The sequence below is a fragment of the Haliaeetus albicilla genome, chromosome 9, assembly GCF_947461875.1.
Source record: "Haliaeetus albicilla chromosome 9, bHalAlb1.1, whole genome shotgun sequence".
In the NCBI taxonomy this organism is placed as follows: Eukaryota; Metazoa; Chordata; class Aves; order Accipitriformes; family Accipitridae; genus Haliaeetus; species Haliaeetus albicilla.
This window is the reverse complement of record NC_091491.1, coordinates 7,119,098-7,143,908: the sequence shown is the minus strand read 5'-3', so window position 1 is coordinate 7,143,908 and position 24,811 is coordinate 7,119,098. Positions and strand designations below refer to the sequence as shown.

Genomic DNA, 24,811 nt, shown 5'->3' with positions numbered 1-24,811 from the left:
TACTGTAAAACACATACTTAAACACACACAAAATGCAAGTAGGTTTTACTAATGAGGCAGACATTTTGCTGCATACACCTCTCCATCAGAAACAAATCCAACTTTAGCAGACACCAATAGCATCTTTTGTCTTTGTCTCATTTGGAAGCTGTGTTACACAGAACTGGGAAACAAGTTAATGTATGCAAAGTTTGCTGGAGCGGCAAAAGCAACAGAAAGTGCTTGATCTAGTGAGAAACTGTAAAGAGAACAGAAGCTTTGCATTCCAAACAAAGGATTCCCCCAGGAATGAGAGGTATTTGAAGATGTCCACTTCTACATCTGGAATTAAAAGCTGAGATTTCTCACAGAGAAATGCAAATCAATTAGGTGAACCAAGCAATGTTTGGGGAGGAAAAGGAAAATATTTGGCAGGCAAACACTAAAACGTTGAGCAGCTCTGGGGGAGTCATCTCCCATGGACCAAACCAAAAACATAATTAGTCTATTGTGTAGGTAAACACCAAGCTCACGTACAATTTTTTTCTCATCCCAAACATCTCCTGGACACTTGCTGCCTAGCATCCTTTCTACAGAAGTACAGTACCATACTGATAAGTCAGTGTGTAAAAACACCTGGGGGAGGAAGGTTTAGCAAAGTATAAAGTGTTTCTTCAAAAGTGCATAAGTAGTAAACAACACTCCTCTGGGTTTGTACGTTTACCATTGTACCCAAAGACACCAGCCATTTTACACTGGCAATTTTAGCGCTCCCAGCTTGCGTTATCTGCTTGGAAGCTGAATGGCAGCGCTCTAACTATAGCGCCATGTCTCTTAATGCTGATGCCTGTCAGCAGACTGAGCTGCGCAAGTGTCCCTGTATAAATGCATTTTGCAGCAGCCAAAAAGATGGCCACCAGGTTCTACCAGTCTGGTAAGGAAACGAGAGGCTTCAAATGTAGATCACATCCGAGTCATGCTGCTGAACCTACAGGCAAACCAAATAGGAAAAATTAGTTTCACCCTGAACTCCTACTTAAAGCAAAGTAACTCCCTTTGGTCCAGTTCTTCCTTCACCTCTGACTGTAGCCTTTTGCAAGATGCTCTGCAACAGCTTTTTCTTCCTTCTTAAAACAGGCCTATTTGCCTCATGCCAGCTATTTGGATTAGGTTAATCTTAAAAGTTGCTTCTGTTGCTTGCATTAGAAAGAGCTGCTTCCTCATTTGTTGCTACACTCAGTTGCATTCCTTCTAGTTCTAAGCACACAACCCTGCAGATTCAGGTCTTGAATGTTATATACTAGAGCCTCTAACTGACCCTAAAATCCCTCAGTTTTGTTCATATAAAGCAGCAGCAAATACATCAAGCTTTCTTTAGTCCCAATACCTTGCACAATTAGCATTGCCTAGAGAAAGCTGATTTTCTTCCCACTGTTCAAGACCACATGCCCTTACAGTTCTTGAATGCATACTAGGTTCTCCATTCTAGTAAAATTTAAAAGCAGGTCATTTTTTCATAAGACCCAGCTCATTAGCTCTTCAGGACTCTGACAGGGGACACGTTGGAAGAGAATTGAACTGTTGGAAGTCTTGGCATTTACTGGTATCTTACTCCCTGCCCCTTAAAACCAGAAGACAGGCACAGTACATTTTAAGCTCTCTATAGCTGGGAGCACATTCTCATTTCCAAGCCTGGCTGATACAAATAAAATTTAACACAGATCCCCCTACTGCATTCAGGCATCTCCGTTTCATTTACCAAAGCTTGCAGCTTTGCATTACAGCTTAGATCATAAGTGCGAAAAAACAGGTGGCCTCAAGTTATAAACAGTCCCAAATGCTGCACTAATGCAGGGTCTCCAAACCTAAGCAACAGCCATGCATTGACTCATCATTTGAGAGGCTGTGACAGAGCTGGACAAAACACGTCCCTAAAGCCAGACTCTTCACCTCCCTGAACTCTAAACTTTTAGTCAACATTTGGGAATTTACTTACAAATCTGATTACCTTTATAATCTGTTTTCTGGGTCCTGTGCCCACACTGTTGGCAACCAAGGAATCTGCTTGAAAAGATGACTTTTCCACTGGCACTGTGTGTTGAATTTTGTTGGTACAAGGCCAGCTGCTTGTAGTATTTAACAAGTAAGCAGGGAAAGGTCTTTGAAGATTTATATCCAATGAATCTCCAGTTTTGAAGGTTTTCATCCATGATGGGGTCTTTAAAAGAAAAGAACACATGGAAATTTAATGCCCTCTCTATATCAACACTCATTAAGCCAAAAAGAACATCAGATGCGTAGTCAGAAAATAAAGGCCATCTTCTCTCATAATTTTTCCAAGCCTCCCTTCTTTCTCCAAAGCCATTGACTCAGAGCCATTTTTGCTACATGTGGAACAACCTAGAAAGACAAAGCCAGCCCTATTCTTGCACTGGTTCAGGAAGAGGCTGGAGTATTTATATAAATAACACGAAACTTACAACAAAAAATCTGGGTTTAGTTCCTCACTTCCCTAAAAAAAAAAAATATATACACCAAGACTTTTATGACTTTCAGCAACCACAAAGCACATAAATGAGAATGTGACACAAACTATGAGGAACCACATTTAAACGTGTTAAGTTACAACAATTTAGTTTGCTCCAAGATCTTAAACGAATACTGTGATTTCATAATCTGTAAAATAAGATGATTTTTTTTGCTTATGGTACTGGCATCCCGCCCAGGAAAAACTTCTTAGATTTTGTTTTGACATGAATTTTCCTTGTCTGTGTTCACGCTTTAATATTTTTACTATCAAGGGTACTAAAGCATGTGCCTTGAACTGAAATACAGCAACTACCTTTGGCACACCCACACTATTATTTTATGGTTCATGCTGAAAAAAGTGGCAGGTATTTAGGGTACATACATTTCCTAAGGAGCGATCCAAGGATCCCAGTACTTCATTCCAACGACAGTTAAGCCCAGACTGTTTTTCTTCTAATTTCAAAGCATGAATTTCAGACTTCAGTTCTTTCAGTCGATCTTCAAATTTTCTGCTCTTTTCCAAGTAGTCTAGCCTGTAGTCCACACATTGGGAACAAAAAGCTTATTGGCATGACATAGGTCAAGAACAGGTGTGTGTGGAAGGAGGAACCAGGAAGTTCTTTGTTTCATTTTGGGTTTTTGATAGGCAAAATAAGACTGGCACACGTCAGCCTGACTCCCCTGACCCAGTGAGAAGAGGGTTCACTTCCACCCTTCAGCATTCACACACTTACTAACTTCTTACCAAGCATTTCCTTCCCGACCAAGAGGGGAAAAGCCTCTCCGTGTATTAGATCAACGCAATACCACACTTCAACACTAGAGGGAAACTTCTGTCCTCTAACATGCTGTTACTCCGGCAAAGTACTTGCCCCTGACATAATCTCTCCAGGACAAAAGGGTTCCGGACTCGTCATGGCTTGATGCCACCAGAACACTCTTCCTCTGTGTAAATAACTACTCTTACACAGACATAATCCACACCAGATCAGGGAAAGGCCTCCAGCCATGTGTACAAGTAGGAGGCCATCCTGAGTTGTTAAAAGGATGAACCGTGATTCCCAGAGGTATTTTTTTTTCCTTTCTGTACTTTCCATGATTAACATTCGCATTTATTTACACCATAAGCATACTGATACCTCTCTCTCTCTATCTCAAAGGACAGTCTCTTGAGGTCAATGTCCTTCAAATCCAGCTTCATGGATCCTTTGTCAAAGTTGGCATCTCTGGTGTCAGCTGGCGAGTATTGCGGGTACTTGACCATGTGCTGAAAGAGGCAACACAAGCTCTGTCAGTAAGATCGGATTGTTCAATTTTGGGTTTATCTCCCCAGCTTCTGCAAGAATGCCATGCTGAGCCATTTCATAAGTTACCCATGGATTCTGAGACACACAGATGCTCCTGCAGCCCTTCCCCTCTACCTGAGTGGCCCCAGATGAACTGCTGACATCCACAACCCACAGATCCAAGGGCAGAGGAGTATCCTGGCTGCAACGTTCTTATCTATTTCAGCCGAGAATGGAAATCCATTCTCAGCAAAACTGGAGCAGAAGAGGAAGCTGGTGCACACAGCCTTAACGCTGCCTTCTCTCTGGAGACAGCCTCATCTGCTTTGCCTAAACACACTCATGGGCAATTTGCATGCCAGTACAACACAGCTGGCTCAGTATAACAACCTCGACAAAGTATTGCCTGACTGACATGGCACAGACTCAGTACTAGGCATAAATGCAGGCAAGACAATCTCTGCACCCTAAGTCCCATCACCAGTCCTGTTTTTAGCTTTTGTCTTGCCTTTCTTATCACCCTGACTCACTGTCCTGAACAAGTACAACTTCCATCCTAGCTACATGGTGTTTAAGCACCAGTTGGTCCAATAGGTGTTTGTCCCCCAGCTGGATGCAGACATGCCACTACTCAGCTTGATGGGGGCTATAAAAACGCAATCAACATCTGACTATCTCTGAAGATGAAGTGGTGCCCAGAAGAGCAGAAACTTACAGGATAATTAAGCCTGGTTATGTCTACGAGTTTCTGTTTTGCTTTCCGTTCAGCCTCTCTGGCTTCATGCAGATCTTGTTTCAGATGCTCTGCTTCCTTGGCTCTGTAAGACAAATATCCTGACATGACTGGTTGATGATTTCCAGTATAAAGCGACACATGGATTTCAGAGCTATGCACCTCACTAGCTTCCAGAGAACAAGATCCATTACTGTGAGGGATTCCTTTACCCAAAGACACTTGTGGTAGGATGGTCACATGGAGAACTAACTGGACACAGCATGACACATGCTTTCAAATACAATCCTGCACAAACTGGCTGAATTAACATGTTTTTCCTACTCCTAATTTCCATGGGCTCAGTTATGACCTGCTGATACAGATTGTCCAGGCTGTCAGAGATCCTCCCTGAGGTAGGGAGAGGTGCAACATATCTGCTCTTTATTTTGGCAAGCTTTTTGGCAGTATCTTAAAACAAGCAAAAGGCCCTTAATAGCAAGGTTAAACATCATCTGTCAACACTGCTCTACTCTGCATCTTCATGCAGCACAGTGTTATGGAACATGGTAACACTTACAGAGTGGTTTATGTTCCACACGAGTTTACCTGGTTTACACCTCTCAAAGATCTGAAAGGGATACAAGACACCATCACTTGGTACTAATGAATGAAAACAGCCTCATAACTCACAGGGTATACAGACTGGTAAATTCGACAGCTAAGTAGCCAGTGCTCTTTTGACAACGCTAAGTAGAAAATGCTTCTGCATTCTGGATCTTTTTAATACAAAACATCTCTAACGCCTTGCACCTGATCCTCTGTAAAATTCTTGACCTGCATCACAACCACTGGTACCAGGTGGAACAAACAAGATGCAAGAAGGCTTAGTCACTCTGAAGTGTTGCTTTGGGAACAACCCTCCCTCATGGGCTTAGCTCTGAGAAAAGCAGCACACACTCCACCCAGGCATCTCACTAGGAACCACACAACCTCACTCAAGCAAGTCTAACCTCCGGTCAGATTCCTTCACCAGCTTCACTGCTATCAGCTCTGCCTCCCGCATCTTTTGCTCCATCAGGCGTTTCTCCTCCTTGGTTTTCAGAGCTGTGATCTCCAGCCTCTGTCGCTCTTGCTCAGCTTCTGCAGCATTCTGGGCCAGCAATTTTGCCTCTTCCTCTGCAATCTGAGCTTTCTCAGCCAGCAACTCTGCTGCTTCCTGGGATCGGAGCTAAGAAACAATTTTTCTTAGTTACCCTGTCTAGCTTCTACAAAATCACCCCTGCAGACAGTCAGGAAGAGGACATCTTTCCCCAAAAGATCAAAGTGATAAGAACATTATTCCTTAAAATAAGAAGTATAGTAAACATAATTGTAGGATCTGGTGTTCCTCCTCTGCTCTGGAATTGCCTAACTTCCTTCCTGCCTCTCACCTCCACAAAGCAAGGAGACACATTTGCTTAGAGTTGGACAAAGACATCAACCAAAAATTGAGTTGGCGCCTTCAGTTGCCAGTGCACCATGCCCCTTTCTCCCAATTTCAGCTCCAGGATTGCTTCCTTTCTTCCCTCTTTGCCTGAAGAAAGCACTATGAACCAAATACAAGGAGCAAATGGTGGTTATGGCAGATCAGTTTTCCCAGGTATTCCAGCATGCCCTCTCCACCAGTGGTCAGAAACTCTCCAGCCTTGCCTGAGCCATGATTCCTGGTATCTCACAGGAGCCATAAGGAAAAAAAAAAAGCTTCCAAACCAAGAAAGCCTATCAAGCACAAGAATATTCAGACTAATGTGCTACTCACCAGGGCCTCATTGGCCTGCCTGGCTTCATCTTCCAGCTGGAAAAGACGCCTTTCCAGCTCTTCTTTGGCTCGCTCAGCTTCTTCTCGTAGCTGCTTCTCCCTGGCCAGCCTTTGATTCTCCATCTGGAAATAGAATGAGCAATACCACGTTTGTGGGTTTGCAGAAGAATCTCATCTGGGCCTGAGGCACCACAGCAAATGAATCTAATGAAGAACGGACTGCCCTCTAGCTAGTGGACTGATATTCACCAGAGATGCAATACTAAAGCTGCTTGCACTTTCCAGCACTGAACTCCTCTAACAGGTAATACTGGTTATTTCAGACTGCTGGGAGAGCACTTGGATTGATCGGTTATGTACCCCAAATATTTGCAATCACCTATTCAGTTTCACAAACATCACTTACATCCTCAGATGCTGCATACACACTAGAGCTGTTCCCACATTCAATCCTGCTGCACTTTCTCACCTCCCACACACATATTGATGCAATGCATGGACAGCAAGGGTACCAGCTGGAATAATAATCAGTGTTTTCAACAATAGAGGAGCAGAAAGAATCTACCTTTTTTCTAGCTTTTTCTTCCCTGGCTTGTGCTTTCATTTGCTGGATCTCTATTGAGTCCACTTTTCTTCTCCTCATAAATAGGTCATGGTTTCCAATGCACAACTGCAAAATCTGGATAGGAAAAGCAAAGCAAATGCGATTTTGATGTCCTTGTGTCCCAGCCAGAGGGACAAAGAGCCCCACATTGGCCTCACAGGACAGAAGCCAACAATTCTAACTTCAGCACAAGTGCTGGCAGTTGCTTCCCTTCGAAGAAAATCAGTACCCAGGGCAGGTTCATACCCAGGTACATAATAGTTTAGAAAAGTTCGTAACAGGATGTGGGGTTCCTTGTGTCCTTCATCTCTCTCTGGTTCCATTTTCCTGAATAACAACAGGCAACAGATCTAGGCCAAAAAGATGTAGCTGTGGGAGTGGTCACCTGTGATGGCCCCTCCACAAGCTCATTGAGAAGTGACCCAGCCCCTGTGGTTGTTAGGAAGCAATCAGTGATGATACAATTAGCCAGTTGATTAGGTCTCTTCCTTGTTGCTTCTCCCAAAAAAGGAGAGGCAGTAGCTGATTAAGAACCCACACCAGCCAGCCACACAGGCAGATGCTGCAGTGGCTTTGCACCTTTCCATACGCTATATCCTCCTGTTCCAGCATCTGGAATTCCCTTTGTGATTTGGGCCTTCTTTCACATCTCACTTTCCACCCATCATTTCCCCTTCCCAGAGAGGGCAAACATACGCACCCTGATTCCCAGACAGAACAATCCTCAGGAAAATATGTGCTGCACGTCAGTGCTCCCTGGCCTCCCCATAGGTTTTACAAACAATATTTCTCACTCAGATATCAGTCAGTATTACCAGGCTCAGTTGCAAAGAAGGAAAGCAGGACACTTACCAATTTGTTCACTTTGAGTTGAGAGGAAAAGAACTTGAAGACTTCTGCTTTTTTGTCAAGAGGTTTAATAGTTAACTACATAGGCAAAAGAAAAAAAAGAAAGGAAACACAGTAAGAAGGAGGAAAAACAAAGCTGAAACTATTAATACTAATGCAAACTTTAGCTCATCTCCACTTCTCTCCAGGGAAGCAGTGATTTATGCCACAAACATGGAGAGTGATGCAAAAATGTTTTGCTCAAAAGAATCAGAACCAGGGCTGCTGTTACGCAGGTTCCTCATCTGCTTCCATAGCAGACTATGTTAGAAGATAAAGCCTCCCACAGACCCACCCCGGTGCCAGTCTGGGTGGTGGTTTTCACAATAATACCACCTGTGCATTGCAAACTATACTAAGAACACTGGAACATGCACTGGTTATCAGGAAAACAGAATACATTACTAATCCCCAGAAGTAATCATGTTCTTCACATTAGGAAGATGTCGAACACCTCTCTGAATACCAGTCATTGCAAGTGTAAACAAAATGTATTAAGGGCCTGAAGGACTTCTTCTGACTTGGATACTAAGTCCTGGAGCTCTTGCTTTCTCACATTTTCAGTCCTATCTCCCAAGCTGTTTCCAGAGGACATGAAGAGCTTTCATGCTGCCAGGTCAATACACGCTGTTTCAGTTCATATGTTGTGCTCAGTTTGGCTGCGTAACAAAATATGGCTCCATTCTTTAAGATCCTGTTTTCTGTGACTCATGGGTTAGCTAGCACTCTATTCCTACATTTCCTTTACAATGCAATGTATGATTTCAGACCATTGGAGTCACCAAGATCATAACGTCCTACAGCTTGTTTCACTTCATAGGTAACAACTGGTTGAATGTATTGCCTTGCGAGGAACAGGGCTGTGACTGTGTCACTGAATATAATGGAGCTTTAATAAAGGGCTGCCCAATTTCCCAACAATAGGGAGTTAAAGCAGCTTATTTGCAGACAAGAGGGGAAGTTTAGTGTCATGCAAGGACCAAAAACCTCCTGTAGGCTCCTTGCCCGATTTAATGTAGGCACGTTTAACTCTGGACAGCAAATCCCATCCTCAATGTTTTTCAAAAGATCCACAGAAAATGGAACAGGCTGTGCTGTCCTTTGGCTGACAAATTCCAGGTATTCCAGTACCAATGCAGTTTTTCTAGTTTTGTTTTTCTGATTATAGCCTTCCACATAGCCACATGATTTGTAATGAGACTAAATTTAACCCACTCCCACTGTACTTTCTACAAGTAGAAGATGGGCCCTGAAATCACAACGAAATTGCAGTGGTAGGGTTGGGCTGAAGACTGAAATCATGCACTGACAAACTGGCAGAATTCAGGCAGAGAAACATGTGTTGTCTCCCTGCATGTCTCCTCTTGCTTCTGGGCTTCAAACCTCATGTCCAAGGACACCTTCTGCATGTGAAAGTGGCATTAAGTCTTTACAGATCATCCAATTCCTGCTGAGATAACTGAAGAAGCTAGTCACAGTGGCATTCATAATATCTACCTTTTTCAGAGATCAACACACTTGTTTTGCAAAGGACAAGCAGCAGGGAAGGAACCAGAATAGAGGGCTCCACAGTTTTGGAGAGCTCAGAGCAGCCTCTGGCTCCTAGGGGAACCAAGGTTATCCAGCGCATCTGAAAGGCAGGTCTGTTATTTTTATTTCTGTAACAAAGCTTCCTAGGATTTTCCCCTTCTCCCCCAAATTATTTAAACAGAGACAGCTTTCAGCCTGTTCCAAGAATCCCAGTCCACACCCATTCCCATATAAAAAGAATAATATATCAAAGCCATCATACCTCTTTCTCACTATAGGAAATGTTTCTGATAGCACTCCACTCAAATGACTTATTTGGAGAGAACCTGTTATTAATGCTGTAGATATGAATACCTTTGGCATCAACTCCAAGTAGGAGATCTGTATGGTTTTTATTTTGCTAAAAAACAATAGATATCAGTAAATGCAATTTATGGTGACATTAAACAACCACAGACAAGAACCACAGTTATTCCAATACATTTATATTTATCTGTACTTTTATGAAATTGATGTTTCCACAAAATATTAGGAACATTGTCACTGCTAGCTAATAAACCCAGTCCTCTAGGTTGACTATAGCAGCTTAAACTTTTAGTCTATTTCTCCTTCTTCCTATTACATACGCAGAGCTACTCAAGACCTTTGTCAGATTGTAAAACATTAACCTTAACTGTTTTATTCACCTGCTCATTTAGCAGGCAAGTAAACCAAGTCAGGACAATCAGTACACAGCCCACCAACAGCACAGAAAAGCAGAAATCAGGAGTCCCAGTTCCAAACTCCCTGAAGGATTTTAAAAGGACAGAACCATCATCTACAGCAATTGAAAACTGCTAAAATAAAACACTTACAGCAATTGGAAAATAATTGACACCATACATTTCCAAGTCTTGAGCAATTTTCAGGTAGTTCATCTCAGCTTCATCCCTAGAGAATAAGGCCGTGATTATACTTGGAGATTCCTTTCCAACCTATCTCTCCTAGCTGACCTTACATTTCCCACTTAAAGAACTGGTAATCTGGTCCTTTGTACTTTCTTTAATTTTGCCATCTTACTCTCAACAATAAAAAAAGGATAATAAGAACAGCATCTACAGAATAAAGACAGTGAAGCTGTACCTATTTTGAACCATGTACAGTGTATTCTTTATTAAAATTCAAGTCCAGTCTTATCCTTGTGTTAGTTTTGCCACTCCATCATTATTATGTCTTGGAGACCTACCCTACCATTGTTTTCCATGACATGACAATATTTCCTCAGGAAAGAGAGTTCATTGAGAAATGAGTCCTGAACAAATTCTAAACAGAGCTTTGGGCAGAGGCCAAAGAAGGGTAAGAATCTCTCCACCCACCGTTCTTCTCCCTTCAAGGTGAGGCATCAATAAGTCTTGAGAAAAATATTCAGTAAAAATAGTGCTAAGAAGCATCTAGAACAGCCAAAGAGAAATTGAACCGCAATATTAGGAAAGGCTGCCTCTGGGTGCCAACAGCTTCTACTTCTTGTTTAATTGAATTTCCAGCCATGCTAAATGTCTTGAAGTAGCTGAATGTCCACATGGACAAGCACTAAAACTCAGTCCTGGAACTATGATGCCATGTCTTTACTCTTTTGGTTCCTTGCCAAGTATGCTGACATACTTTTGAACCATGATTTTCACAAGGTATAAAATATATCAGATTTATTGTTTTTATTCTAGGAGGAGACTGGTATGATATGGCTCTAGAAAGGCAGCTGCTGCATAGGGCAGACACACCAGCAACTCCAGGTAGCTAATGGCCTTAAATGAAAAGGCTAAACTCTCAGCACTAACTGCAAATTCAACACAAGTCAAACTTTCTGCAGGAACTTCTCTACTGGCATACATGGACTCTAACGAGACAGGACTCCTGTTTTAGATATGTTAGGTCATGAAGCTCTGCAAGAGCCCTCAGCTTCTTTGCTCACTTCAAAGCAAGTCCAGTTTACAAGCACTTGGAGTCCTACACAAGACACTTTTTACCCCAGATGAGTCGGTGTTTCTAACCTTAGTTATAAATTAACCTATTAACATCACAGCTTGGAAACCAGTGTTTCTTTGCTTACTCTACAAAAGCCAAACTTCACTGAAGACAGCAAACAACCAGTTACTGAAATGTATGGGATTTCCAAAGAATGAAATTATTTCAATACCTGGCAATACCCCTGTGCTCAGCATACCAAGCAGTAATCTTTTCTTCCCACATCTCTGCTGTCAGCTGATACTGCCTGAGGACCTACAGAGAAAGGAAGGAGTTTGGTTTCCTTTGAAGATACAAATACATGTGCTGCCTCTCCCAAACATGAACGCAGCAATGCAGTTCACAGCTCGGTCACTTTGCCAAGTTCAGGGCAAACAGTTTCTAGTGCTCTGGTTAATCCCACAGCAGTACCTGTGTTGCAAAGAGTAGATCCAAAGATTTGATTTTATACAGAATACTTACCCTTTTGGGTAAAAGTTCATCATGGGCTAGAAAGCCTGGCTCATGAAAGTTTGGGTCATAGTCACCATACTGTCCCAAAAAAAAGAAAAGAAACTTCAGTTTGTTAGATGCAGAGTGCTGAAGAACTTCTTGCTTGCATAGTTTGATGCAATCACTTGAGACAATTTTGGTTTGGTTCTCCTGTATACAGGGTAACACGTAATAAACAGGCTCCCCTCATCGAACTGTCCATGGAAGTTACTTCCAGCCTTTGTGCTATGCACATGGCTCCAATACAGCCACTAAGGTGGCCTATAACCTTAGGCTTCAGTCCTAGCCTGCAGCTCTCAGTAACTGCAGATATGAAGGAATCTCCCATGATTTCATACCCTCCTTTGAACTACAGGCTATGTTCTGGAGTATAAGCTCCCCTACTCCTACAGCCTACTGCATATAAGCTGGGCTGCTGCAGAGGGCCAGCATTGCTAAGAATTTGTGTTCACCTCCTGCCATTGTATAAGTTTGGCTCTTGGTGATATGAAGTGAACTGTGTTCTGAGAGATACTAAAAAAACATCATGTCCTTCCACTGTGACCTCTGGTATAAGCACCTGCTGTATCCATGGACATTTTTTTAAAACAGGAAATAATTCTAGCTGGCAGAATGATTACATTAACATGTTAGGTCCAAAGAAATCCCCAAAGTTGCAAAAGCATAGTAGATAATACCAAAATCCTTGTAGTGGCATCTAAATCTTGTTTTTCTAGCTGCGCTTGTACCTACCAGGATGACCTACTTCTTTAATAGCAAATTTTGACACTGCTGTGTTTTACATACCACCATGTATATGTGTTGGTTAAAAAAAAAAAAAACAAAAACAAAATCAATAAAAAAGAGCACTTCTATGACAAACCTTGGCCTGAACAGCATAAGAAGCCAGTAAAACTGTTGCTTCTGGAGAACAATAGATCTCCTCATCCAGTATTTGTTTCTTAACCTAAATAAAGAGAAAAAGGGAGCAAGTTAAAGAAGCTCAAAGCCAGGACTTAATGTCAGGCTTGAAATGAAACTAGACATGCCCAGACTATAACTTGGCACCAAACATCACCGTTATGAGTTAACAGCAACAATCAGATGGCATTCAGAAACACAGGAAGCCTTTACTTAGCATCACATTTAATGAAAAAAAACCCCAACTTTTGAAAGTTAATGTCTTAATTCTAAGTTCATAGAAATGTCAGTCAGCTATATCCACACATTTATATAAGAAGTCCTGAAAAAGAATGTATTATAAAACATGAATTTTATTGTCTGCACTTCATTCCCTTTAACAATTCTTCTTTTTCTTCCTTTCTTTGGAAAAGTTACCTTTACAACATGTAAAACAAAATTTTATGTTGCAAGGGACCTCTGCAGGTCATCTAGTCAAAGCAGGTCCAACAAGACCAGATTGCTCAGGGCTGTACAGCTGACTAATATTGCCAGGGACAGAGACATACTGAAAACCGTAACAGTATGTTCTCAAGCTTTCCAGAATGAGAGAATAAAGGAGACCCCACAAAGGGAAGCTGACTAATAGAGAACTTAATTCATTCAATTACAGTGGTCTAAGCACAATAAAAACATAGGGGCTTAAAAATAAAAGCCCAGTATAAACGGTAAAGGGTCTTTTAACATTCTTTTCATTTTAATAATTTATGGTGCTACCAAGATCAGAGGCATAATAGTTTGTAGGATGTTGCTTGATTTTAAATCAGTTGGGTAATTTTTACTTGAAAACCTAAAGACAGAAGGGGAAATTAATCTTCACAAATCCTCCTCTCAGGTGTAATGTATTTAGCCTACTAACAAGCACAAGACAAGAAAATTTTGCATAATACAGTCTTAAACATTTCCAAAAAGAAAAATTACTTGAGATAGCAGTGAGCTACCTTCACAAATACACTTTGGCACTGTAGGTACTGTGAACTGAAATGAACCATCATGAAAGTTTTTCTTTTAAATTTAGTCTCTGGTGAGCACAATATATGAACCTGAGTTATCGTACAGGGAAAATTCTTTCTAAGCTGTTAAAATAGAAAGAATGAAAAGACTGAAAAGACTTTTCTTCCAAATTGGAAAGCTCCAGCTTTCATACTCCATGGTGCAAATCATACATTTCAGAACTTAGAACAACTTAAGATAAATCCCCCATAAGTGTCTGGGGGTTTTTTCCTGATCAGTTCTTACAAGGACATTGTTGTATTTCTTTATGAATGAGCAAATAACCTAATCTTTACACAGACAATATTTAGCTTTAGTCATTTACATTTATTCACACATCTTGCAAAAAGCTGTTATGCCACATTAATTTGCAAAGGTTGAATAGTCAGTAGAGCTGAAATCTGTAGGCATCCAGATGTCCGTACATGTTTTTCCTATTAGCATCCAGGTGTGATCTTAAGTTCTTATAGTCAGGAAACTTTGCAAGTTCAAATTTGTTTCAGTCTTGTTTTTCTATTTTGGAATGAAAAGAATTTGCTAATTGCATATCTGCTAGTCAAGGCAGGTTCAAGGAGAAAAGAAAAGCAAAAAAAAATCAGGATTAGAAGACTAGGAAAAGAGTTCTGCCTGTCTCATCCCTTTCCAAAATTAGTTTAAGAAACAAATTGCCAAGTGGTTAAGGGTTCTGGATTAAGCTCTAGTTAGTATATTAGCCCTTGGAACAACAGCATTTTCCCATTACTTCATTAACACATCCTCCTCAGGGAACAAGTGTATTTACTGTGTTTGTTTACAGATTCAGACTGAATTTATTCTATACACCCCATCTACCTGCACAGACACATACTGCTAAAAGCTACCAGAATAAAGCAACACACCACAAGGCTGTAACTTGCAGAGGACTCCACAGCAACTCAGGAGAGAAGCTGGATGTCACAGACATTGAAACAAACAGCTGAACAACAAGTGACCATCCAAAACTCAATGCTCCTATACCTATTGTTACAGCTATGGCCTCTTGCTGCAGCCATGGAGCCACAGCTATGGAGCCACAGCATGGCTTTTTCTGGCTGATACATCTTTATTTTGGTAACAAAGCACTGTACTCCAAGAAATTGCTGCTTCACTTACTTTTTAATGGAGCCAAGAAAACCCTAACAATTTCTGGGACAAAAGAAAACCAAGTGGCAAATAAGAAAGCTGCCTCTGCAAAGCTACTAGCACCAATGCATGTGTGGGGTTAACTTTATTCCTTTTACTGGCTTCCATCTCATGGAAATTTGTAAATCTGGAAGAACCACCATGGTGTACAGACCAAGCTGTGTTCACACAGCTAACAACTCTGCTCTTGAGCACATTACTACTATCCTGCAACTCCTCAGTAGCTACCCCTATGGCAGAGCTGGAATGGGTTCTGTTATCTGTAATGAAGATTTGTCAGGGCTGGGGATTTATTCTGCTAGCATGAGTAGCAGGTACCCAGTTCAATGGGGTAGGAAAGACAACTCCAACTGGCTAATTTGACTGGCAGAAGTCAGTGTGTGCAAGTCTGGACATTTCAGAATACCACCAAGGGAAGAGCATTTCTCATCCAGGGCTTATCAGACAACATGATGCCTCCAGACTTTGTCTTTGAAAGGATCACACATTGTGGTGAATCTTCTGTTTGAGTCGTAGCTGTCTATGCTGCTCCACTCCTTTTGAAACTTGCTAGATGAACAAACCTATATTTCAGAATAGCTATCAAATTCTATGATCTTTTTTCCCTACAATCCAAAAAGAAGATTTAAGAAGAATAGGTTAGGGAGTTCTTGTTTTCTAGTGATTGTGCCTTCTACAGTCACACACAAAAGACCTCCCGGTAACCACCTGGACTATTTTTAGGAACTCACAACTTTTAGTTCCAGGGATAGGCTGTAGTCACAGGTCTTGCTCCATCTGCAGCTGATATGGGTGAAGCAGCTTATTGTCCCCAACTGCTTATCACCATTCCTTCCCTCTTCTCCACCTTTACAACTGCCACTGTAATTGCTTGTGTAGTCACTCCTCCACACAGTGTGTACATCTAATAACAGGTCTCTTCTAATTCTGCTCATTTTGAAAGAGCTAGGTTAGGGAATGGTTACACAAGAGATTACACCAGCAGGTCCAAGACAACAATGACAAGGAGCTGTTGAGACTCTCTTCATCCAACTTAACTGCAGCCAGAGCAGACCAGATGACAGTCCTCAAAATAACTTCTGAAGCTGATAAAAATGATTGCTTCACTTTATACTTCTCAGCACTGACCAGTTAGGGCAAAAGCCTCACAGTTCTTCAAGCAGTGCCAGCCTTGCATGGATTTTTATTTTTTTTTAATACCTACTATAGGAGCAAAACAAGTCTGGAATAGCCAGATGTGGAATTATCACCCAAACTGCTAGGTGTAAAAGTTATTTTACATGAAGCTACAGGTCTCAGCAATTTGACTCCCATTCCTAGCACAAACAGTAAGAGGAGCCATCAAGAGAACAAAAACCTGCAGAAGGCAAACAGCATTCACCTTACCAGTACACAAACCACAGCAGTCAGGAGACATGTTTGTATTTCATAAATATGACCTTTACAGAGACACTGATACAGCTGAAGCCAGCAGAACCATTCTGAGACTAACAGCTGCCAACAAGATCAAAGACAATACAAAAGGACTGGTGTAAATATAGAAGGAATTAATGGTTAAAAACTGTTCCTGACCTGAAGGAAGAATAAATGCTGGGTAATTTCCTGTAATAGTTCCTCTTCTACCTTCTCTGGGTAGAATTTAGCCAAAAAATGAAAGCTAATGGGATCTTCTTTGGGGATTTCTTGATCTAAAACCTGTTTACAGATAAAATAAAAGCAGGGACAAAAAATAGTACATAAATGTCTCAAAATAATATTCCAGAGGAAAATCAGAAAGCAGCCAATAATCCACTTAAAACAGCCCTTCCATATTTTAGAAGGAAGGGCAATGCTGAGTTTTAATCTAATAGCAATCAGTGCATATAGCGGTGATTGGTGTGTGTGATACTTTAGGCCAAATGTGACAGAAGCAATCAGACAAATAACACAATGAACTTTAGTCTTAAAAAAAATGATACCACCTAAAATTGAGTTGTCATGTAACACATTCCTTTAGCTCCTGTACTAAAAAAGTAAATCTTTTTATAAGTACAAAATTACTGTGATTCTTTGTTTTCTATACCTTTTTGTCCATCTTTAACCAGGTGCACATTCCTTTTATTGTGTACTGCAAGCCAAAGAACCAAGTCTCCCTTAAACCAAGTGCTCGGCACACCAAGTCAAACAAGTCCTTTCCCTTCCACTTCATCTAAAAGCGAAAAAGAAAATTAATAAAAACAGGTATGTCTTGCATGAATTTGCTACAATTTTGGCAAAGAAACTAGGCTACCATTTGCCTTTCTCCTATGAACTCTTATTTCACCTTTAGCTTTTCAATGAAATATGCCCACTGCTGTCTACAGCATAGGTGAAATAGTTACAATGCTCTACCTCCTCTTCCTCTCCTCCAGAGGAATATTCACAGAGCAGCTGTAGTCATTTAACCACAGCATCAAGCACTTTATGAGCACACAGAACGATGATTGTACTATTGATTTCCTAGGACACAGCAAGGCTTTACCAATATTTGTAAAAATCTTATTCAATAGTTTATACAAATTGGAGAGACTGAAAGAAGGCCAGGGGAAATCAAAGGAGTGTCAGGGCACAGTGCAGAAATGCCAGACAATGAAAGCAAATCCATCTTTCACATACCTCACCTATTTCAGTGGCACCAAGCCAAGCCTTTTTGCTACTCTGATTTAAATGAACAGGAGCCTGTCTTCTAGAGTAATTTAGGAGCCTGGCTCCATAGAGAGCAAACTTTGATTAAAGGTCCCAAAATTCACACACATATGATGCCTCATTTTTTCCCTGAAGAGGCTGCACATCTGTTTCTTCTATTGGCTACATGTTAAAAAGATGATTTTGTCTAATTGCATGGGTCAGCCACTAAAAACTTAATGGCAAAAAAAATTAAATTTTAGGCAATATTTGGATGGAAAGCAGGAAATCATCCCAGCAAAAGAGCAATATTTTGGAAAAAGAGAAAGATAGCAAAGGAAAGAATACATTAAGCTGGATTTGTTAACAAAGACTCTGATCTCTAAATCAAATTTTCCAAATCCTTTATTTTCACAACTCTGCCTGCAAATATTCTAGATCAGTAAGTCACAGAAGTGCACTGCTTCTGACTAATCTATTCTGTCTCTGAAGGACCTAGTAAATTAAATACTAAATGCCCCACAAGACAGTCAAGTCTCTCATTAGAATTGCCAGTCCCATTGGACCTCAGTTTTCTAACTCAAAATAACTGTATGTCTTTTTTTTTTGCCTTTGCTGGATGATTAGGAATTAATCAGGCATAGTTCTGTCTCCTCAATAGTGCAGACCAATTCATTTAGCAGTTGACCACTTGCTATATTTGTTTTCTTGCATATTTTTCTGCAGTCATGATTTCTCTATCCAATTTACTAGATAGCTGTAACAGAAGAAAAGTTAGCTTTTTCACTTGGTCATTTTTCTCTTCTGCCCAAAGATACAAAACAGCCACTGTAGTTAAAGAAATAAACTGGTGTTTACAAAGGGCAAATTTTAAGAGAATGTTCCAGATGAACTGAGCACAAAAGTACCATTTTATAAATTATTTTATAAGCAACATCTTAGGACCAGCTCTGACCAGACTGCTTTATCCAAGCTGGCAGTGTCTTAAAGAGTTGCGTCACTTACAAAAAAAATAATTTTGTGGAGAAGTAGGTATACATACAAACAAGCCCTGCATCATGTGCTGGAATGCTTATAAAGAAAGCAAGCCTACTGCTAATTTAGCAATGTCACAAATGGATTTCATGGAAACAGCTTTAAATTCTGAATAGTCAGAGTTGTTTAACGGAAGAATGCATCTGAGACTATGTAATCCACTGTTTATAAAAATAACAGTTCAGTTTTAAGACCATCCATGAACTGATAATCTGAACTTTTAAAATTTATGTTTTGCTAATACAAAGGTTAGTTTCCATCTTTCTAGCATTCTGCTGAGGACCCTTACCTCACAGCTGAACTCCATTTCAGCATCCACTGTTATAATTTTTACTTTAAAAGTCTTCGGTTGTTTCTTCTTCAGGCCTCGGATGGACATATTTTTTAGTTTATGATAGCCACACCTGAAATTGAACATGGGTTACATTTAGGGCTGGAAATTCAGTAACATTTTCTTGGCTAGATTCCAAAGTAAGATGAGTCCAAACTTGCAGAACAAAATCACCTTTAAATATGCATTTTTGTGTCCAAGACAGTAAGAAAGGAAGTTGAGACAAAAAATTTAGTTTGACCTTTAAATTTAGTTTGCTCCTTAAAATAAATTGCTCCAAAATGTCATTCCTGTCTTTCCTCAGACCTTGGCAAACATTGGGTTCCTACAGTACTAGAAAGAACATCATTCAGACCTTATATTGCAAGATCCTGGGGCCTGCCTCTCACTACGGCTGAGGACATCTAGGGAACCTCCAATCCAGCCCTCGTGCTCCGTACAATCACCCACATCCATGCTATTCAGCAGTCTCTTGCAACAAAACTCTGCAACAGATGGATGTTTACAGTTTCATAAAAGTGATACCTGGCTTTTGAATAATGCCAACAGAATTATGACATTGCTCATCCCTTTCACATATCCAAGCAAAATTCCCTTTCTCAAAGGTCTCTGCAGCATGTACCAACACCAAATGCATCAGTGGAAGCTCCACTTGTAAAACACACAGTAGAGTGCTACATCATGTAGCAAAACCTTACGATATTAAACCCAACTCAATCCTTTTCCATCAGTTATGGCTCCTTGAGCAACTAACCTATTGAGTTTCTTTACAACATAAGATCTTAACTCCCTGAAATGATACAAATCCCAAGAACATATGCAGTGAAATTAAGCCAAATTTACCATGTTCTCTTGGGCATACCAGCTCACAATGATGAAAGTTATTGAGAACAGAAATTTTCCCAGTGGAGTTCTTGTGAAATGAATTTATTTTGCAGAAGCCTACAGAAAATTCCTTCACAAATCTTCTATTCTAAATGCAGTTGACTGCATGCCATCAAGAAAATTGAGGATACATGTGCTATTTCCACAGCCACAAGGATTTTGTAGATACCATTCAAACCAAATGTTGAAAGTTGGGGTTAAATGATAGTGTGAATCTGCACTATGCAGTTCTTGGATGTTTATTTCTGAGCACAGGAAATCAGCCTGTAAAGTTTTCTTCTTCTTTTTACTTACTTTATAAAAATAACAGCTCAGCTTGCACAACCTAGTTAGTATCTGTGAATTATATAGGTCAAGAAGAGACAAGGGCATTCTTGGTTTCCTACAACATAAGACTATTACAGTGTGGCAGACTTCCAATCTCTCCTTAAGGAATTCCAAAATAAAGTTCTAGTTTCAACTGAAAAGTTCCATTTGTCTGTACCTTCCAGGATTTTATAAAATATCTTGTCCTCTTCTTTGCTTCTGCTGAGCTCTAAATTGGCTTGCAAATGTATCAATTATTTTCCACTTACTTTGTACATGCCCCTCATTCAAAAATTTCAAGTAGCTAAACAGGAGATAAAATGTATATGGAAGTTTTTCTTTTCAAAGTGTAGGGAAGTTGAGGCAGAGAACAGATGAGTTAGTTACCAAATCATATGGACATCAACAGCAGAGTTGAGAACAAGTACTTGAGACAACTCAGAGTGGGGAAGAAAAGCTCAAGAGGAAATTGATCTTTCTGACACCACCAAGACCAGTTGAGGAGTCCTCTCGCTCCAGTTGGCTCTGGTAAAGCTTCTGCTGAAGTCTTGTTCAGTTTGGGGCAACACACTTCAGGAAAGATAACGGGGTAACTGGAGAGAATCCAAAGGAGAGATCCAAGGGCTAGAAAATATTCTGTGGCAAAATGAAAGTACTGGTTAGTGCAGAGAAGGGACAAGTGTGGTGAGACATTATAATGTCTGCTCTTCGTGACCACAATGGTTAGGACAAGGAATAATGGGCTTAAATTGCAGACAGGTTGTGCACTGAGAAAATTCACTAACAATAAGACTATTATGATGCTGGAAAAGCGTGGGATGGAATTCCTATCTTTCTGATCTTCTATCCAAAACAGTGTGACAGTATCTGCTCCCTCCTCAAGACTGGAGGGAACTACACGCCCTCAAAGCACTCTCCCCAAGCTGGTCCTTCTGCTGGTGCCTGCCACCAGTCCCAGGAGAGGCCAATTCACACTACAAGAATCAGTGCAAGCCAGGGTGCTTCACAGATAGGCATATCCAGAACCCAAATCCCATCACTCCCAGGGTACCCCCTTGTCCTCAGGGATTTTTTTTTTAGAGGAATAAAAACAGATCTTGCCACAGAGTATGTTTCCTCTATAATTTAGGCAACACCTCAGTGCACACTACTGAGCAGACCTCGGGTCCTTTCTATTTAGCATAGAAAAGTGTTTTTAATTAAGGGGAAAGGAATATTTAAAAACCAAAAAATGACCATAGTAATATGGTGTAATGTGACTGCAGTAATACTGACAATAAGAGCATCATATGAAAGCATCCAAAACAGCAGTAATTATTCCAGTAGGTTTTTGATCTCTAATCTGCAAGCTGAAACACAGCTAACAGCAAAATTGTATTTTAACCTGTTACATTCCAAAGGTCTTTCCTGTCCAGTTTTCTTCAAAACAGAGAATTACTGTAAATAATTGTACCATTGGATACAGAGTTAAAAAGCACGAGAACTACAAACTACTATACAATACTGGAAACAACCCCTTCTTCTATTAGTTCTAGAAGAAACACCAATGGCTGAAGACAAAGGAGAAAAAAGCTTCATAATTCATTTTTAATATGTAATTTGAAACGGCCAATTGAATTAAACAGGAACTTGGAGTTAGGGCCAGTACAGAACATTCTCAAAAAGTTTCATATGGAAAACGCTGAACAGATAAAATTGAACAACTGCAGAAGAATGTACTAATTTTCTCAAAATATGACAAAAACACCAGAGCCCTTCATTTTGACTTTGAAGTTCTTTCTTTTTTCTTGTATAACCTGGTTGAAATGACAATATAATTTGTTCAACATTTCCAATAGCATTTTTTTTCCTTTCCAGAATTTTTATTCCATGGAAAAGTACATTCTGACTCACAGTGAAAAGGCATTTTTGAATATCAAATTTTCCCAAGAAATGTAAACTGCATTTTAATCAATAGCACTGGTAAAGAAATAGAAAAGGCTTTCACACTGAATACCTTAAATGAATGTCAGATACTGACAACATAAGCAAAAGCACTTAACAGTCAAGTTTTTAGAAAAATAACTTTTTCAAGTAAGAGAAATCTTGCCGAATAAGGCAATCTGGGTTTGCAGTCTTTGGTTTAAATGCAAAAGCAATCCACTCTCTAGATCCCTGCTAATAACAACATTTAACTGTGAATCATGTGCAATGTGTTTCAAGATAGAGTTTCTGTCATTGAGCTCCAGTGATTTATTTCTGCAGTTGCCACAGGGATCTAAGCTCAAGACCCAGGATCAGAGCATGTCATAACCTTACCAAATAACGCATTAATCCAAAACAGGGCGGGGTGATAAAAGATTCCTGTCCAGCCAGAATCTGGGAACAGATAGTTCAGAAGCTGTGAATGTCCACAGCTTCACCCGCACCTTATGAAAACCAACAGAAAGATGATAAAAGCTTTACTTGACGAGGGGAACAGAAATGCAGTGATGAGGAATATAATTCGCAGGAACTAAACGCTCCTGACTCTGCCTTTTAGCATGTTCATGTCCAAGACAAAAGAACTGATATCCACCAGCTCTGACTCGATCATGGTCTTCTCCCTTCTTGACAATGAGAAAGTAGTGCCTGAGCAAAACGTGGGGGTGCAAGGGAAACTGGGAACAGCAGGCAATAGCAAGAAGAACTGGCAAGGTGACTCTTGCAAGGACTGATGCTTATCTATATCACAGCACTAGATGGGCAGTCATGTTACACCACTACGCTGCACACTTATCAAAATGGGAAATAACCCACACATCAGATGCCACTTACAGTATTAACTGAATAGTACCAAGAGAAAGAAAATGAAGTCACCATTCCCCCAAAAAAGCTCAGTAAGTCCACAAGAATTCAGTACATTAGAGACAGAAACAGAGAAATATCTCAACAAACAAGCTGTAATTAACCTTCCCAAGAATGAAAGTACAATTTACTTTCAGTTTAGCATTTCCAAGGTGAATGGATGGTTTGCATGGCTCTCCACAGGATATAAAGATTTCTCTTCACACGGCACTTGCTCTCAGTGACAACTGTGTGTGAGCTATTACCATCCAATCACACTTTGGTCAGCCACACTCAAGTGAAAAAGCATCTGTTTTCACACACACACACAAAAAGCCAGCAGCACTTTTTAAGGTGAGACCTCCTTAGTCTCAGCTGCAGGCAGGCTAGGAACTAACGGCAATTGTGAGACCCCTCTCTTATACCCCCAGAAGCAGTCTGCCCTTAAGAACCAGCACATGCACAGGGGCAGCAATTGTATCATCTGCTAGCAAAGTCCTTACATGAGCTGGAAATATAAAACCCTCAGGAGTACAGCATGGTTTAGAGAAACAAGGTTTGGGAAGTACTTTAAGAGCCACCAATAGAAGATGCTTGAAGCATCAACTGCAAAAGTACATTAACATAGTTACTACTACCATTTAAATGTCTCCTGTCATTGCTGAAATATTTACTGCAACTCTTACATTGCAAATCCCCCTGGCTCATTATGTTTCTCCCAGTTCCTGAATTTCTATACTTAAGCTCAGAAATTAATGCAAGCAATTTGAACACAGACAATACGGGAAAGCGTTGTGGGCTTTTTACAGTTGTTGACTCACACTTCTGCCTGTGCTCCCTGCCCTGCCCAAGTAACAATATAAGCAAAGAATTCACTGTTTTAAAATTGATCAGCTATATAAAGATTTTTCTTACCTCTCAATCTAAAAAGAAGTTATCTAAAATCACCAGCTGGAATCAAGACTTACCTCACAGATCATTTTCTGAATGAAGATAAGAAAAAAAATTCTTTTTAATCCAAAATTCCATATTTTTCAGCAGACCTCAATATCCAGCCTTCACAAGTTCTGCCACTAAAATAAAATCCAAGAACAACTTTTATACTTGATTCCCTTTCCTTTGTTTCCTATGAACTGCAGCATGTTAGCGCCCTCTGAAAAATCAAAGAATTGCTTTCCCAGGTGATATGAAAGGCTCTTAACCATTTCCTGCCTGTGCCAGCAAGGCTCCTCCCAACTTCTCCCCACTGTAATTCAAGCAATAAGGCACTAAAATAAGAGAAGCCCATGAATCTTGACTTGGATATCTGTAAGAACTGATAATGAATGTACAAGTAACTCCTTTGATAGTATTTGATCAAACTATTTCAACAGTGTCTCCAGCCATACAAAGAATAGCCTATTCTCACCCTACCCAGCCACCTTAAAAAAGGAAGCTGCACAGTGTTGTCCTGTTAAGTGAATACGATTCCCTACCTGCCTTCTTCCTGTGGCGAGAGATGATGGGACAATAATGCCTACAGAACAAGCCTGAAAAGTGGGCAGCAGCCAAAATACTTGCCAGTAGAAAAAGATAAATGAACTCATTTAAATAAAAAAGGGATGGCCTCAGTTTGAAGTCACAGGAAGAGACCACAAGCTCTATGAGCTGCCAGGATCACATCACCTCAAAGGCAATAGCAAAGTCAAGACTTTTTTTGCTATTATTCGGTTTGTAAGGTTGGGGTTTTTTTGAACTCTCCTTTTTAGATACATATTTACAGAAACTGAATTTCTACCAGAGCGTGGATAAGCAAGGACAACAGGCCAGCTCTCACTTCATACATGTTACAATTATTCTAGATTTACATGGAAAACCTTCAAGATTTGTCTCATTTACATAACTTAAAAGC

At 40.3% G+C, this 24,811-nt stretch overlaps 1 protein-coding gene across 3 annotated transcripts; it reads right to left on the bottom strand.

The window, feature by feature from the left end:
* Positions 1 to 29: 29 nt before the first annotated feature.
* LOC104324731 (merlin) lies at positions 30 to 24,390 on the bottom strand. Of its 3 annotated transcripts, none has more exons than XM_069791336.1 (19): positions 23,889 to 24,390; positions 19,280 to 20,751; positions 18,883 to 18,997; positions 16,978 to 17,103; positions 16,488 to 16,610; positions 12,685 to 12,768; positions 11,793 to 11,861; positions 11,503 to 11,585; positions 10,184 to 10,259; positions 9,592 to 9,729; positions 7,764 to 7,838; positions 6,873 to 6,986; positions 6,308 to 6,430; positions 5,520 to 5,737; positions 4,510 to 4,612; positions 3,648 to 3,775; positions 2,891 to 3,041; positions 1,988 to 2,197; positions 30 to 967 (listed from the first exon to the last, which is right to left on the bottom strand). In XM_069791336.1, exons 2-19 carry the CDS (start codon positions 19,378 to 19,380, stop codon positions 932 to 934), a joined length of 2,073 nt encoding a protein of 690 aa, XP_069647437.1. In that variant the 5' UTR covers positions 19,381 to 20,751; positions 23,889 to 24,390; the 3' UTR covers positions 30 to 931. The 3 variants fall into 3 exon arrangements, with proteins under 3 accessions (XP_069647437.1, XP_069647438.1, XP_069647439.1); XM_069791337.1 differs by having other exon boundaries at positions 20,503 to 20,751; positions 23,889 to 24,387; XM_069791338.1 differs by lacking the exon at positions 19,280 to 20,751 and having other exon boundaries at positions 23,889 to 24,387.
* Positions 24,391 to 24,811: the final 421 nt, after the last annotated feature.